The 16,399-nt window shown below is 44.2% G+C and overlaps 2 protein-coding genes across 5 annotated transcripts in view; one reads left to right on the plus strand and one right to left on the minus strand.

Annotated features, from left to right (window-relative positions):
- Nucleotides 1-15,707, plus strand: part of IGSF6 (immunoglobulin superfamily member 6) — a 41,663-nt gene extending 25,956 nt beyond the window's left edge. The window contains exons 2-7 of one of the 4 annotated variants that reach the window (XM_082199927.1): nt 5,893-6,019; nt 6,387-6,740; nt 8,464-8,570; nt 10,315-10,380; nt 12,150-12,230; nt 12,948-15,707. In XM_082199927.1, coding sequence (XP_082056053.1) covers nt 5,953-6,019; nt 6,387-6,740; nt 8,464-8,570; nt 10,315-10,380; nt 12,150-12,230; nt 12,948-12,989 — 717 coding nt within the window. In that variant the 5' untranslated portion in view covers nt 5,893-5,952 and the 3' untranslated portion in view covers nt 12,990-15,707. Of the gene's footprint in view, nt 1-4,814; nt 6,020-6,386; nt 6,741-8,463; nt 8,571-10,314; nt 10,381-12,149; nt 12,231-12,947 lie in introns of those variants that run through there. The other 3 variants (XM_082199926.1, XM_082199928.1, XM_082199929.1) reach the window with 3 other exon arrangements.
- The window catches only part of METTL9 (methyltransferase 9, His-X-His N1(pi)-histidine), a 28,967-nt gene continuing 14,480 nt past the window's right edge, over nt 1,913-16,399 (minus strand). Inside the window, exon 5 of the mRNA XM_082199901.1 lies at nt 1,913-2,657. Coding sequence (XP_082056027.1) covers nt 2,452-2,657 — 206 coding nt within the window. The 3' untranslated portion in view covers nt 1,913-2,451. The remainder of the gene's footprint in view (nt 2,658-16,399) is intronic.

Raw genomic sequence — 16,399 nt, forward strand, 5'->3', positions numbered from 1 at the left:
AGGCCAAATAAATTTAAAAAATAATTATTTATTTATACCCCGCCCATCTGGCTGAGTTTCCCCAGCCACTCTGGGCGGCTCCCAATCAAATATTAAAACACAATACAGCATTAAACATTAAAAACTTCCCTTCAGATGCCTTTTAAAAAGTAAGATAGTTGCTTATTTCCTTGACATCTGATGGGCGCTGGCCTCACTGAGATAGTAAACCTGTCCATGTTTTGTACCATTTTAGACTGCAAGGTAGTTTGGAGGCTCATAAGGGGGGAAATCTTCATAGAGATAACACTAGATGTTATGGAGAAAGTTTCCAGCCTTCTTCTCCCCTTGATATGCTCCCTCCCCTTACATGTGATCTGTCTGGGCAGATGCATCTGACTTCACCTCTGAATTTGGTGCCGGGCTTTTGATGGCATGACTATGCCCTGCCCCTCTGCCACCTCCTATTGTTCAGCCTCTCCCTCTTGTTAGTGTAATCTATAAATAGACTTGAAATGATCCTTGCATAGTTTTGCCCCTAGCAACAGGTTTTCTCCCAGCAATAGGTCTTCCCCAGCAACAGACTTATTTATTTGACATGCTCAGGAAGAAAGGAATGGGCTGTTGCTCTGTCCAGAGGGGAGAATAAGTCTCTGTACATAGTTTTATTTTATTTTCCTTAGACCAGCAGTTGTATAAGTTGTAATGTTAATTCTTCAGTAAATAACTTAAGCAGAACTGGAATGGGTGAGGTGTTTATTCCCACATGGGAATTCACCAAGAGATGAGCTAAACTGAGAAAAATGATTCTGGATGACTTGCTGGGAGAGTCTGCAGACTGAAAAAGGAACCCCAAATGACAGCAATTTGCACAGACACCTCTGCCTGGTTAGAGTCCTTCCTACTTCCTGATGAGGCTCTGCACTCTGGGTAGGAAGGAAAATAGAGAGAACCAACAGATCTGATTCCCTCTCTCGGACATCATCTCTGGTTGCCAGCCCTCTAGCTCCTCACCATCTGCTCCTCCTCTGCCTGGAGCTGCCAAACCATGCCAAGCAGTCCATGACGATGAGAACACATGGCAACAGGACTAATGAGAACAACGCTTAACAGGACATGTACTTCTAACAAATGAACAATGAAACCAACAAGGTCTTTTAATCATAAACGGAAAACAGGGAAATTTCCAGCTTTGCATGCAGGGATGGATGAATCTCTGCAATGCCAGCTTCTCATGTTTCCAAGCTTGCAATCAGTTCTCCACATCGGTTTGTGATGAATCAGCATCTTAGATGTGCGTTTCTCACTGCATAGCAACAAGAACCTTGGCCATAGCAGTACACATGTTTTGTGGGCACAAACACCCTGGGTTTAATTCCTGACATCTCCAGCTGGGCTGTGGCAACCCAACCAGAGGGGCGCGGTACAAATAATAAAATTATTATCACTGGGCTGGAAAGCACCTACATGCTACCTTGGTTTGCTGTTGCATGTCAGAATAGACGCTACCGAGCCTACGATCTGATTCTGAATAAGGCAGTGTCGTTTGTTCATATGCTTTAACTCCGCAGGCAGAGCAGCCAAGCTTTGCAGACTAGTGAAGTTTATGTCTCCAGCACTTCCTGCTAAGGAAAGAGGTGGGGAACCTGTGGTTTCTGAACTACAATCCTCATAACCCCTGACCATTGGCCAAGCAGACTGGGGCTGATGGGAGTTGGAGTCCAACAGCACCTGGAGGGCCACAGGTCCCCCACCTGTGTTAAAGGATTGTAGGCAGCTGGGAAAGAGTTCATCCCAGGTTGTTGCAAGTTAAGGGTTTACAGTGCTGAATGATGCGGACCACAAGGCAACTTCCTATGTTTACATGCACGCACCCAAGTTATCTAAGGCTAAACAAGACTCCGTTTGCATAAATGAAGATTGGATACATGAGTCATCTCAAAAAAAGTTTTATTAGCATGATTAAAAACATGTGCTGAAGACCAACAGATAAAATAACTTCATCAACATGGAAGAAAATCCATCCCAACACTTGATAATCAATCCAGTTTTTCTACTGGACGGACAGCTTTATTGCCAGTATTCTCGCATGTCCTTGAAAAACCAGCTGCACTGGATCAGTTTATGTAGCTTCCTGGCTATGGCTGGATCATGATCCTTATCCATAGTTAGGTATAAAAATATCTTCGATTTATTGTTGGATTGCAGGTGCATCGTGGGGGTTAAGAAATCATCAACAGAAGAGTTCTTTTTTTTTTTTTAAAAGAAAGAGTTCCTTTTCCCCCCCTTCCAAAACATACTACAAAGAAATTAGTATTTTGACCTTTAGACTTCATACATGATGTCGATTTAGAATGGATAACCACAATAGTTTTTCCTCCCATCCTGCAATTAATAAAAACCGAGGAAAAACCCCAAAATCAAAATGCTTCATTCACAGACTGCTTCTTGGGTTTGACTCAGAAGACACATTTACACTGGTTTGAGGACGAAGACAGCATCATCTAAGACGTAGTAGTCATTATACATGTCACCTTCACATAAGTATGGCAGTCTGGTGAACGCCTCTATGACAAAGCCAGCTTTCCTGAAAACCTCTGGCAAGCTGTTCACCTGCTCCTCCCACGTCTGTCCTTTGATTTCCAAAACTTCGGAAGGTTTATCCCACTTGCCACCTACTGAAAAAGCACATGGGGAATCGCGTTAGTTATTTATCTTTATTTAAATCTGTTTCACTTATCCTGCTTTTTGGCCTAATGACTCGAACAAGGCAGGCTGCGAATCCATTAGGAAAGGCAGAAATTACAACAACGAATCAAGGACAATAATGGACAAATCCTATGAGCAGCAGAGAGCCATAGCCATAAAGCCCAGAGCAAGCTCTTCCCAAACAGCCAGACAGCATCCAAAGGTGAAAGAGAATAATCTTAATCCATCTTCTAAAAACCGGGAAAAAGGGAAAGAAACCTCCTTTCCCTATTAGGTCAAGAAATTGCAAATTCCCCTCGCTAAAACATTGATGGGTATATGGGAAAACTTGTGCACAAACTGAGAGTACTTGGTGGAATTTCTAAAACAGATAAATTTATTAAAACCTGGTTTGCCTTTCCAATTTACGAATTACTTAAAGATAGTGATATTAATTCCCCACTGCAATCTGCCTCAGTTTGAAACTCATGATGAAGTCGTCCCCCCCTTTCTACCATTTATGCACTTGTCTGTGTTTTTCTTTATCCCAATACTGCAAGACTGATTAATTAAACAGTGTGTCTGCCTGAAATCTTATTATTACTATTCTCCATATTTCTTTAATGAATGTAACTGGGGGGGGTGTTTGGTGTGGTTTTGTTTGATGTCATGAGCACTGCATTTTGTCTATAATGAAAAGCAATAAAAAAGAAAAAGAAAAATATATACTTCTCCTTTATTTTAGTGGTTACTGTAATAAGTACCAGATAATTTTAACCATTTGGTTTCTTCCAAATTATTCTACTTTCTTGTAACAATAGGTAGGCGAGTTATTCCCCATTGCTTGAATTTATTTCCTTTTATGTGTGTGCTTCTGCATTTAAATATATATGTAAATTCAAAACTCCAAAACGTTTATTTTCAAATTGTGGGACAAAATGAGCACATAAACCGTGGGAAGCGATACCTGTCTCAAACCACTTTCAAGGCCCTTGAAAACTATTGCCTGCCTCATTTGCTCCAGCATTGCCAATGTTCAAAGTGCTCTTTCATCACCACACAGTGTGGTTTCTCTGAGGGAAGTGGCAAAGCAGTTTAGGTAAGAGCAACCTCATTCCCAATCTTCAAGAGAAAGGAAGTGCAGGGACCATATAAGCCACCATGTGAAGACTTAAGACAGGGGCGATAAAACTTTTGCAGCCTGAAGAAACTCAAGTGTTAGAAACACAGAAAGATAAGCTACTTGCCAAATGACTCCTTAAACCTAGGTTATGGTTGCCACAATGAGATGTCTAGGTGCCTTTTTTTTAAATATAGTGATGATGATGATTAATCTCATTTCTATACCGCTTTATATTTTAAAGAAAAAATCTTAAAGCAGTTTATAACACATTAAGACATCAAATAAAACAATCCAGAATAAAACAAATTCAAGCTTTAAGTAGTAGTAGTAGTAGCAGTAGGAATAATAATAAATTTTATTTATATCCCGCCCTCCCCGGCCACAACTGGGCTCAGGGCGGCTAACAGCAAAATATATAATATATTAAAATATAAATTCAGCAATTGACTGAAATACAGCTTAAAATCAGCTTAAAATCAAAATAAACTCAGATATAACTACAGGGTTGGGGCCCTTAAGTATTTCAGACATATTGCTTTCCACATATATTTACCTGCTTAATTTATATAGCTGCCCCATAGCAGAAGAACTCTAGGAAGCCAGTGTGGTGTAGTGGTTAGTGTCAGACTAGAACCTAGGAGATCAGGGTTCAAATCCCCACTCCGTCATGGAGCTCACTGGATGACACTGGATGGGACAGTCGCAGCCTCTTTACCTACCTCATAGGGTCGTCACAGAGATTAACCGAGGAGCGGGTGTGAACCATGTACAGTGGTGCCCGCAAGACGAAATTAATTCGTTCTGCGAGTTTTTTCGTCTTGCGAATTTTTCGTCTTGCGAAGCACGGTTTCCCATAGGAATGTGGTTTTAAGAAAAAGGAAACAAACTTGCAAGACGTTTTCGTCTTGCGAAGCAAGCCCATTGGGAAATTTGTCTTGCGAAGCAACTCAAAAAACCAAAAACTCTTTCGTCTTGCGAGTTTTTCGTCTTGCGAGGCATTTGTCTTGCGAGGTACCACTGTACTCCTCTTTCCCAGCTCAAAATGAAAATCGCCTTTGGTACTGATAAGAGTAGGATTGTCTCATCTGTATTTTAAAAGCCATGCAGCTTAGCGGCCACCACTGCAAATTCCATCTTAACCATGCACTTTCTTCCAACATTCAGCTTTGCTGGATGTTCTCAGATTCTAGTGCTATGAGAGACGGAGAGGAAAAACGGGGGGTGGGGGGGAGCCATGCGCTTTCGATGCCTGGTGTGGATGTGACCCTAAACTCTGTTGCTCACACGGCCCTCTCCATAGTACTGTACTGCCTTGCACCACTGGGGCCCTGGGTGGGCTTCCTGTGAAGGCCAAGAGAAACCAAGGTGTAGTTGGAACTGTGAACACTCCTTGAAGGAAAGATGGGATAGAAAGCATAATGATATAATCTGTCAACTCTGTGAGTGTCTTTCCCATTTGCTTGAACCAGATGTAACAATAGGAATCTGCTGTTTTCAGAAAAGGATAATTTGGGACGCGGGTGGCGCTATGGTCTAAAGCACTGAGCCTTTTGGGCTTGCCAATCGGAAGGTCAGAGGTTTGAATCCCCGCGACGGAGTGAGCTCCTGTTGCTCCGTCCCAGTTCCTGCCAACCTAGCAGTTCGAAAGCACGCCAGTGCAAGTAGATAAATAGGTACCACTGCGGTGGGAAAGTAAAGTGCATTTCTGCGCACTCTGGTTTCCATCACAGTGTTTGTTCCGTTGTGCCAGAAGCGGTTTAGTCATGCTGGCCACATGACCCGGAAAGCTGTCTGCGGACAAACGCCAGCTCCCTCGGCCTGATAGATGAGCACCGCAACCCCATAGTCGCCTTTGACTGGACTTAACCGTCCAGGGGTCCTTTACTTTTAAATCTACTTAAAGAATTCTTTTCCCTCCATTTTTAAAGGTTCCTGAGGGGTAGCTACTAAACAGAACCCAGAAAATAAGCTGAAAACAGTTGCAGAGAGAGACACCCTGTGCTTTATTTCACATCATGTAAATACAGAGCTAGGAACTTCCTCAGTTGTGCAATATGAAGAACTGTAACTGACAAGGGCTTCCCATTCCATTTCCACTTCAGGCTCCCCTCAGTTCCACTTTCTTGAGCTGAAACCCTTTCAGAGGAAACTTTGCAGGCAAAATGGCAACGTTCAAGCAATGGGTTCTGATTCTGGTGCTGCAATTTACCTGGGTGACATATTATGCAGGTAAGGAATTCTCTCTCTCTTAATCCTTTCTGTTGTCATTAAGCTTTAAAAATAACAGCTCTTGCAGAAAGCATCAGAAGCAGATTTATTTGAGGAAAAACTCGGGCAGGGGTGGGGTGAGGCAAATGGCCCAAAAAACAGCGGGGGCAGGGGGAAGCTAATCCTCCTCTATCTCTGCAGACTCATGCACAGGATTGGGTTGTAAGTCACACCAGTGGAGGTGATGACTGGAGCCTTCAAATGGCTTGTGGAAAATGTGCAATTAACAGGTAACAGCAAGCTCCTAGACTGTAATATGCAGAGAACCGACTCCTCGCCCTTTTTCGATTGACTTTCTCATCAGGGTATGTTTAATCCTCCTCAATAGGTGCCAACCTTTGCAAAGTGACAGTATCTCAACCTCCACTCATGGAAGGCTACCCTGCATCAAAATATATTGCTATACCGTGTACTTTTTCTGCTCAGGGATGCCCCACATCCACTCCGACCATTCTGTGGTTTCGATATCTTGCGCATACCCACGAAGCCTTGTGCACTCCCAACTGCATAAACAGCACAAAGTTCCAAGTGTCTCACTTAACATCTAAGAACCAGGCTCAGCTTGAGATCAACGAAATCAATGAAGAAGACAGCGCAATCTATTTTTGTGGGGTAGCAATTTCAAGTTCAAATTCCTCCACCTCCAAGCAAACTGGAAGCGGAACAGTGTTAGTGATAAGAGGTTGGTTGCTACTTTATTTTTTTTTATTTTTTGAGGGGGAAGGGTTCTCACTGGGAGAGCCAGTGTGGTGTAGTGGTTAAGAGCGGTAGTCTCGTAATCTGGGGAACCGTGTTCGCGTCCCCGCTCCTCCACATTGCAGCTGCTGGGTGATCTTGGGCCAGTCACACTTCTCTGAAGTCTCTCAGCCTCACTCACCTCACAGTGTTTTTGTTGTCGGGGAGGAAGGGAAGGGAGAATGTTAGCCGCTTTGAGACTCCTTAAAGGGAGTGAAAGGCGGGATATCAAATCCAAACTCTTCTATTATTTTAAGGAGATTTATATCCAGTGCTTTTTTTTCCTCTAAAAAAAATGTTTATAGGTACTCTCATTTTCCTACTCATATTGAAATACTGCCCCTCAACGAGGCCAGACTTAGATTCACAAAATATTTAGGGGTATGTGTACCCCTGCGTCCCCCCAGGAAAAAACCCACTGTTTATATCTCACTTGCAGGTCAAAGACTGCTCCCTACGAATATTATTTTAATAAACTGTAAAGCAAAAGTGCTAAGGCAGGGTAGCCAGGCAGGGTAGACACTCCCAAGGTTTGCTGGACTAATGCTTTGGCTCTGCATAAGGATTTTCATATTTTCAAACTAATCAGAACCAGAGAGATACAAAGCAACCCTAACTCTCTCTAACTCAGTTGGTTGATTCACACACACGTGACAACCTTATCACACATGATAAACTATGTAAAAAAAAAAAATTGTCCAGTAGCACCTTAGAGACCAACTAAGTTAAGTGATAAACTATGGTTTACAAAGCTGGGAACGGGCTTTTGTCCTGCGTGTTCCTCCCTTGTTTTGGCGCTTCAGCCCAATTTGAAGAGTGTATTGCTATCTCAGAAACAGAAAACTAAGTAATAAATATCTTTAAAAAAAACAAACAGAAACAGAAAACTAAGTTTTAATGTCTGTTTGATAACCAGGTTTCTAAAACCACGGTTTGATCTTAATTTAAGATCCTGGTTAGGAAACCAGCCCTAAGCAGCAAGGTTTGAGTGTAATGGGAAATGGTGATTTGCTTTGAACCTGACTGAAATGCTGAAGCTGGTGTTTCAGGGAAGGAGTAAGGGGAGGAGCTTGGAGAACTGACCGGTTTTATAAACAGCGGCATATAAAGCTGGAACCGTTACATCTCAACTGGCCCAGCAGGCTCTTCTTATGCTCTGATGGTCTAGACTCCTCAAGGCGGAATCAGAACAAGAAACTAGACCCGCAGAACCTGGGGACTCTGCAGCTCTTTCGTGGACTTTTGGGACATATGTGAATAATCGTTCCCATTTGAACATTGTACCTGCAAAATATAACTTTATATGGAACTCTTTGTGACATCTACATAGGTCTCTATAGACAAACAACTTGCACAACCTGTTTTGTGCCTTTGGGTCTTCAACTGGATTACATGGTGACCTCTTGCCACCCAGGTCTAGATTCTCCCTTTTCTTCCTCCACACCTACTTTTTCTCTCCTTCCCATCCCCTTCCATACATAGAAGAGTTGGTGGCTTCCTTACTTTATGCTGCGTTATCACTGTTTTAAGGTCTCAGCTGATTGTTACGTGTTCCTTTTGATTAATAAAATCATTAAAAAGCGCAAGAAAATCACCATTCATACTATGCCAATGATGCAAACTGAAACTAAACTAACGATATTCTTTTTGTTGTTCTTATTTTAAAAAAGAGAGTGGAACATACAGCCGAGGAGTTGAGTACAGCATGCTGGCCATCTCAGTTGTGCTGTTCCTCTACCTTGTTGCCTTGTTGGCAGTTTTTAAGTTATTCACTAAGGTATGTTCGTCTCTCTCTGTGTCTGCTCTCTCTCAATCTCTCTCCCATACCAGATCCTAGCAGCTTTACAATGCTTTCAATGAAGGAAACCCAAGACCAGCCTTGGGTTGCAAGTCTATTTGCATGCTGTGAAAATATTTTTTTATAAAAGAAAAAAGAGGGCATGTGATTATGACACCCTCACCACTTCTGCAAATTCGGTTGGTGCCTAGCTAGATATGATGTCAGCCACATCCACTTCTTAAAAAACAAAACACCCCAAAACTGGGAATATACATAGGAAGCTACCTTATGCTGAATCATACAATTGGTGAATCTTCTGATTTGGACTATTGCAATAGTCCTTACGTAAGGCTGCCTTTACAAAGTTATGGAAACTGCAGCTGGCCTGAATTTGCAGTGGTTGTGTTGAATAGAGCAGGTTATAGGAAGCGTGTGACTCTCTTGTTACAACAACTCATTGACTTACTGATTCACTTCCAACCCCAATTCAAAGTGCTTGCCTCAGCCTTCAAAGCTTTAAACAGCTGTGGACCAAGGTACCTCAAGGGATACCTGCTCTAATACGAACTTGTATTAGGTGAACCTCTTCTCTTTCTCCTGCCCAGTTTGAGGTGTGTTTAGTAGGGACACAAGAGCCTTTTTAGTGGCTGCACCCAAGCATTGGAATTTTCTCTCTTGGAAGGTCTGCATAGCCCCCTCTTTGATGGCATTCTGTCTAGATGACAAAATCCTCTTTTTTGGGCCTGGCTTTTGGTCTAGCAGTTGGCCACTTTTAACTGGATGTTTTCTGCTGCTTGCATATATCATTTAGTGCTAGAATTTCATTTGTACAGTGGTACCTCTGGTTATGTACTTAATTTGTTCCGGAGGGCCGTTCTTAACCTGAAACTGTTCTTAACTTGAAGCACCACTTTAACTAATGGGGCCTCCTACTGCCGCCGGAGCACGATTTCTGTTCTCATCCTGAAGCAAAGTTCTTAACCCGAGGTACTATTTCTAGGTTAGCGGAGTCTGTAACCTGAAGAGTCTGTAACCCGAGGTACCACTGTATATGATGGGGGGGGGCAGTTTTAAAATGTGTTGGCACACTGATGTATTCAGTGTTTGTTCGCCACTTTTGAAAAGGCAGAACATAAATATTCTTAATAATCCGATCAATCAATAAATTTTATGCAATACCCTTGTATCCACTAAAGAACTCAGGGTGGGTTATATTCCCCACCCACCCCTGAGTACACTGCAGTTACATCCACACCATACGCAGTTTGTTAAGGGTGCATTTGTAGCTCTGTGAGGGGTAAACTACAGTTCCCAGGATTCTTTGCAGGAAACCATGTGTTTTTAATTGCATGGTGTGGATGTGACCTGTATCTTCGCAATCATCACTTCGGGAGGTGGGTTAGGTTAACAGAGCATGCAGTTTGCCCAAATTACTCAGAGAGCTTCCTGCCCATGCAGTGACTTGAACCTGGGAGGCCACAGTTTAAATCCCACACACTACCCTGTGCACAGGGCTTCTGCTATCTCCATTTTTCACCCCACATGACCCGCTCTTCAATTTAACCTCCCAAACATTTTACTTCTCCATGTGACAGGTGGCTCCCATCACTATGATTCCTTGAACGCAACAGCAAAAATACCCATTACCACATCATCCCCAATCTGTGTAATGTTTGCTTAAAAAAAAAAAGAGGTACAAATCCCCTTTGCTAAAATGCATTGTTCACCTTTGTTTCCACAGCCTAAACTCAAGAAAACAGAGAGGCATGTCAATGTTTGCGTAAGTGTTTGCAATCCTGTACACAAGGTAGCTAATGCATTCTCCAAGGGTGAATCTTTATATGAGCAGGAAAAGGAACTACCCACGCAAAGGAGGGAGGTATCAGCAAGCTTGGGGGAACCCTGAGGCCTACAGAGGGACAAAAAACTTTAGTTAAAACCCCAGTTCTTAAGAGAGACACCCTTCCAAGCTACTCAGTGAGGCCTAAGCATGCTCAGTAGCCACCCTTGAGAGAGAAACCCCCTTAGAAAACTGGGGGAAGAGGGATTATCCTGAAATGAGACATGGCTGGCTGGAACCCTTAATAGGAGCCTTCCACATGGCAACACTTGGCTGCATGTCCAGCCTGTTGCATTTCAAATCTGGGGTGGGCTGGCATATGGCAAGCCTTAAAAAAACCCCTGCAATCTTATACACACTTAGCAGCTGGAAGATCACAAAGTTTGTAGGCTACACAACAGTTTGGTTATCTATGGCAAGTTAATCCAAAGCCTGCAGGAAACCGCTGCTGCTGCATATGACATCTGAAAACAGATGTGCGCAGCCTCATCTCCTGACTGAATTTCTCCAGCTGGGGAAATGGAGCCAGACTATGCCTGCTGCCAATCTGGAACAGAGGTGGGGAAACTGTGGTCGATTTGAATGCTGCTGGACTCCAACTCCTATCGGTCCTAGCCAGCATGGTCAGTATTCAGGGAAGCTGGGAGTTGGAGTCCGACAACATCCAGGATGCAAAAGTTTCCCCCTAACCCATTTCTACTTTAGAAAGGAGGACCAGAAAAGTAAGTGCAACACAATGCACCGCTTTATGCTGAGATGGAAACACAGAATTCTGCTAGGGTTGCTTCCTCCTCCTCCTCCCTCTTGTGGTGTTACATGAAAGAGAAAGGGAGCACATGCTGAGTGGGCGGCTCTAGAAGTAGCCGGTTTGCATGGCTAGCAATAGGAACAGCAACGCCCCTTCCTTGTTGTGTCTGCCTTTGTAACCGCCTAGTGGCAGAGTTCCATGGGGAACAGGCAGGTGATGGGCACAGGGCTGCACCTGACACTCAGGTGTGCTGCATTTGTGGAGATGGGAACCTGGCTAGACCAAAACAAAGGCGAGAGAGGGACCAGCAGGGAACGAAGCAATGCAAGGAAGAGGCCTGGGCTTCTGCTTGGCGAAAGCTGCCGCCCCTTCTCTTTCAGAGGCACCTCGACCCACATTTCCTCTTTTAATTGCTGCCATGTTTAAATGGGATTGTTTTCATTGCATGATATAACTACAGACGTTGGTATTCCAAATGGTACTTTTGATTGCGTATTTCAATTTTATTATTTGGTTATTTTGTGCCATTAACGTACACGGCTCTGTAGTTAATTATGAACGTTTGCATTTTAAGGTTTGTGTAACTGGTTTTCATACTTGGAGATTGCTTGGAAGTCTATTTGGGCACTGAGCAATATAATAGTAATAATAATAATAATAATAATAATAATAATAATAATAATAATAGCCTTGCTGCTATTTGCCAGGGCACACTGACCAACTTGTGCTCCCTTCCATAATATAACAGCAAGGAAGAGAGGGATGGTTGGGATGGTCTGATGGTCTGATCTGGTTCTGTATAAGGCTACGGTCCTATAGCTGATAAATACCCCACCCCACAACTGTTAGTAACAGTCATGTTTCCTGTCGCATCGGCAGTGTCAGAAGGGGTCATTTTCTCAGTTTCTGTTTTAAAAACAACAACACACCAATGTGCCCCACACTGCTAGGTGAGGACAAGTGTTCAAAGTCTCTTTTAAATTTCCAGGGTGGGGGAAGCAAAGTAGCCGTTTGTCGAGCGATCGCAAAGGAGTTTGGCAAAAAGAAGCGCAACAGGCAGCGGAGGCATGTAAGTAGCCAGGAGCATTGAAAGGGGGCAGGAACTGTGTTCATACGGGCAATCGCAGGGCATCGGTGACAGAAGGGCAAAGGAACCAATTGGGCGGCAGCACAGAGGCCGGGTTATAGGCTATACTGCTATGCCAATGTTGCTCCAGCATTCTAAGTTTAGCAATGAATGCAAAAAGAATTATTATTATTATTATTGTCTTGTCTGTGCTGTGATTTGGCACCCATCCTTCCTTATCCATTTCAACCTGGAGAAGGTAGCATAGCTGTTCTGAGAATGGCCTAATTCTTCCTGCAACTCACACAAAAATGTATCTTGTATAAATGGGAATGTCGCAATGAAAAAGAAGCTACAGAAAGTAGGCTTAAAAAACAAACAACCCAGTCTTACACACAAAGATTCCGGACAGAATAATATTTCATAGAAAGCTAATCCTTTTGAGCTTGCCAATGGATGCCAGTATAGTATAGAGTTCCCTTCACTGAGTAAGCTCTTGGAGAATTTGCAGTTGTTTGGGAAGCTTATCATTCAGCCGTTTTCTTCTGCTGGTATATGGATAGCTATATATATGTGTGTGGGGTTTTTTTTAAAAAAAACAAGAGACAGAGAAGTGCGGTGCACCATGGCAGTGAACATGACTCTTTGGGATCAAGTATTTTGGGGTTTTATTGCACACTAGCAAACTACTGAACATGCTTTTCTTTTCTTTTCTTGCAGGGACATTTGGATAAAAGCCACAAAATGGATGAATTATCATAGCAGATGCACTTGCATGGGTTCAGTAGAATTGGAAATGTGAGTCACACATTAAACATCCGAAGGGGAAAAAGTGAGCTTCATATAGCAAAAAGCTCCTATTGTGTCATACTAAGCTAGAGCTGCCATACATCTGGATTTTCCCAGACATCACCGGGATCTCAAAGGCAGAACTGACGTCCGGGGGGAATTTTTGAAAGGCAGTCAATTGAAAAATCACTTTTTCTTGGCGTTTTTGTAAAAAAAAGAAAAGAAAAGCTCACCAACTTTCATGGTGTCTTGGTTTTTACTTTTTGAAATACGGTTAACCCAGAATGTTAAATGAAAATGTAGCATTTACACATATGCCAGGAGCTGCCTAGAACTGGAATTAATTTCAGTGGCTTTACTTTGAGCAGGGGCTAACAGGGAATACAACCTATTTAATCAGAAATGTCCTTGAGTTTTTAGTGGTGTTCCTTCCTTTTCCCTTCATTGATTTCCATCTTCCCCACATTCTCTCGCCCACCCTCGCCCTTCTTTGCTTAGCTTTAGAGCTGCCTGTGCCTCTTCAAAAGGCGAGCCCATCTTGTACTTCAGAGGCCCACATATCTAGCATCCTGATCTCAAAGCAAACACTTTGAACCATGAGGAAACAAATGCCAATATGTGCTTGGTTGCCTTGCCAGGAAGTTGCGTTAAGTTTTATTGTACAGTTACCAAACAGGATCCTGGACATAAAGGTGTGGGAGAGAAACAGCAACACCCTGGAAATCCTGAGAAGTTACAAGCCCAGAGAGAGAAACAGAACTGTAGAATTGCAAAGTAAGATACGGAAAATGCAAGGACGACGACCATTTCACAACTCAGGCCAGCTTAAGCACAGGTTCTGGGGCCTAGGTCTTGATTGTTACATTATGGGGGCTCCCCCTAAATGGACCAGGAACAGTAGCACTGGTCCATGGTGGAGAATGGTGTGAACAACCAGTCCAGGGCACATACTGGGGCTGATGACAGTTGCTGGGTGGGTTTGCTATGCAGGAAAAGACCTGCTGAGGTTCAAGCTGCACCAAACATCTTAATTTCCCCAGTTCTGCTTTCTTCTTCTCCTCCCTTTAAGAGACCACTTCCTGCTGCTGCCTCTTAAACCTACAGAGCAGGGAGCAGTAGAGGAGAAAGCAGGAAGTGGGAGAGCAACCAGGGAAGGGCTTTGCGGGAAGGAAGTAGGGAAGCAGCCAGGGCAAGGCAGGAAAGGAGAAGAGCAACCAGGGCGGTGTTGTCTTCCCCCTGCAAGGGCACCTTGCCCAAGGTCCCCTCAAAACTGGCAACACACCTGAGGTTAAGAAGCATCTCAAGGCATACAACTGTACTCCTGGGATTCTGCCCCGAACATGGGTGCTGCAGTGACCAGAAGGGCATTTACACAATTACAACTCAGGCACCAACTGCACCCATTCCTTATCAGATCTGGCCACTGTGATGCGTGACTTAGATGCGCCCCAGTTGGACTAATGTAACATGATCTATGTGTGGCTGCCTTTGAGAAGTACAGTGGTACCTCGGGTTACAGACACTTCAGGTTACAGACTCCGCTAACCCAGAAATAGTACCTCAGGTTAAGAACTTTGCTTCAGGATGAGAACAGAAATCACACGGTGGCGGGAGGCCCCATTAGCTAAAGTGGTACCTCAGGTTAAGAAAAGTTTCAGGTTAAGAACAGACCTCCAGAACGAATTAAGTTCTTAACCTGAGGTACCACTGTATTTGGAAGCTTTAGCTGGTTCAAAATTCTGGGCCAAACTGCTGACTGGTACCGGTAGCAGAGAGCATTATTATTATTATGTTACTCTGTCATTAAAACAACTTCACGGGCTACCGGTTCGTTTCTGGGTACAATTCAAAGTGCTGGCTGTATCCTATAGAGCCCTATATGCTTGAGCCCTGGTTACAGGAAATATTGTAATTCCCTACATGAACCTACCTGGGTGCTAACATCCTCAGGTGAGCACCTTCTCTCAGTCCCATCGACATCAGTGACACAGTTGGTGGTGACACAAGAGAGCGCCTTTGCTGTGGCTGCTCCCACATTGTGTAATTTCCTCCCAAGAGATGTTAAGACTGGCTCCCTATTTGGAAGACAGGAGCGCCTGGAGTGCTCTGGTCCATGGGGTCACGAAGAGTTGGACACGACTAAACAAAAAACCCCTATTTGTTATCCTTCCACTGGCAGGCTAAGGCCTTCCTAGGCCTTTGAAAACGGAGGTGCAGACACTGGGCTGTGGTCAGGGCAAAGTGGGTTTTAATTTTTGGTTTTGAATGTGTTTTGCTGTATTTTAATTATTGTTTTTAACTAGTTTGTTTTTATCGCTTTGTATTTTATAATGCCGTTTTAAATGTTGTAAGCCACCCAGAATCCTAATTTGCGAGAAAGCTGGGGTATAAATACTAACAACAACAACAACAACAACAGCAATTGTGTGCACTCCTCAGTAGTGCTCAAGCAAGACGGGGAAAAAAAGTTCTTTGTCAACATGGCATTTTATCAAAATTAATGGGAAGTCAAATGTTTCTACTTTAGCACATACTGCATTTTTCGCTTTATAGGATGCACCGGACCATAGGAGAGGGAGAACAGGGGAAAAAATTTTTTTCCTTGTTCTCCCCCTCTAAAACAAGGTGCGTTCAAGGTGCATTCACCCAAAGCCTCCGGAGCGCAGCGGGAGTTCCCTCTGGGCTCCGGAGGCTTCATAGAGTTGGAAGAGACCACAAGGGCCATCAAGTTCAGGTTCCTTTCGATCTGCTCTTTGGGGCTGGCGGGGGGGGAGTGCTGCTTTCCCCCACCGCCAGCCCCAAAGAGTAGGTCGGGGAACAGAGCAAAGGCTGCACGCAGCCTTGCCGCTGCCCCCGAGCTTGTGGGGCTGGCGGTGGGGGGGAGCGCTGCTTTCCCCCACCGCCAGCCTCAAAGATCCCTGAAGCCTTTGGAGTGCAGCGCAAGTTCCCGCTGCGCTCCAAAGGTTTCAGGCTTCGGGGACAGCCTTTCTAGCCTCTGCAGGGCAGTGGGGTGAAGGCACCCCGCTGCCCTGCAGAGGCTTTGCACAGCCATCCCCAAGCTGGAAGAGCGAGACGGAACGCTCCATCTCGCTCCTCTGGCTTCAGGGACAGCCTTTCTAGCCTCCGCAGGGCAGCGGGGTACCTTCACCCCGCTGCCCTGCAGAGGCCTTGCGCAGCTAACCCCAAGCTAGAAGAGCGAGATGGAGCGCTCCGCAGCGCTCCGTCTCCCTGTTCTGGCTTTGGGCTTAGCCGCGCAGCCTGTATTCGCTCTATAGGGCGCACACACATTTCCCCTTAATTTGGGGGGGGGGGAGTGCGTCCTATAGAGCGAAAAATACGGTATGTAGTTCAAAACAGTACAAAAGCTAAGAGATCTGTTGCGG

Source organism: Podarcis vaucheri, assembly GCF_965113315.1.
Source record: "Podarcis vaucheri genome assembly, chromosome: 14".
NCBI lineage: Eukaryota > Metazoa > Chordata > Lepidosauria > Squamata > Lacertidae > Podarcis > Podarcis vaucheri.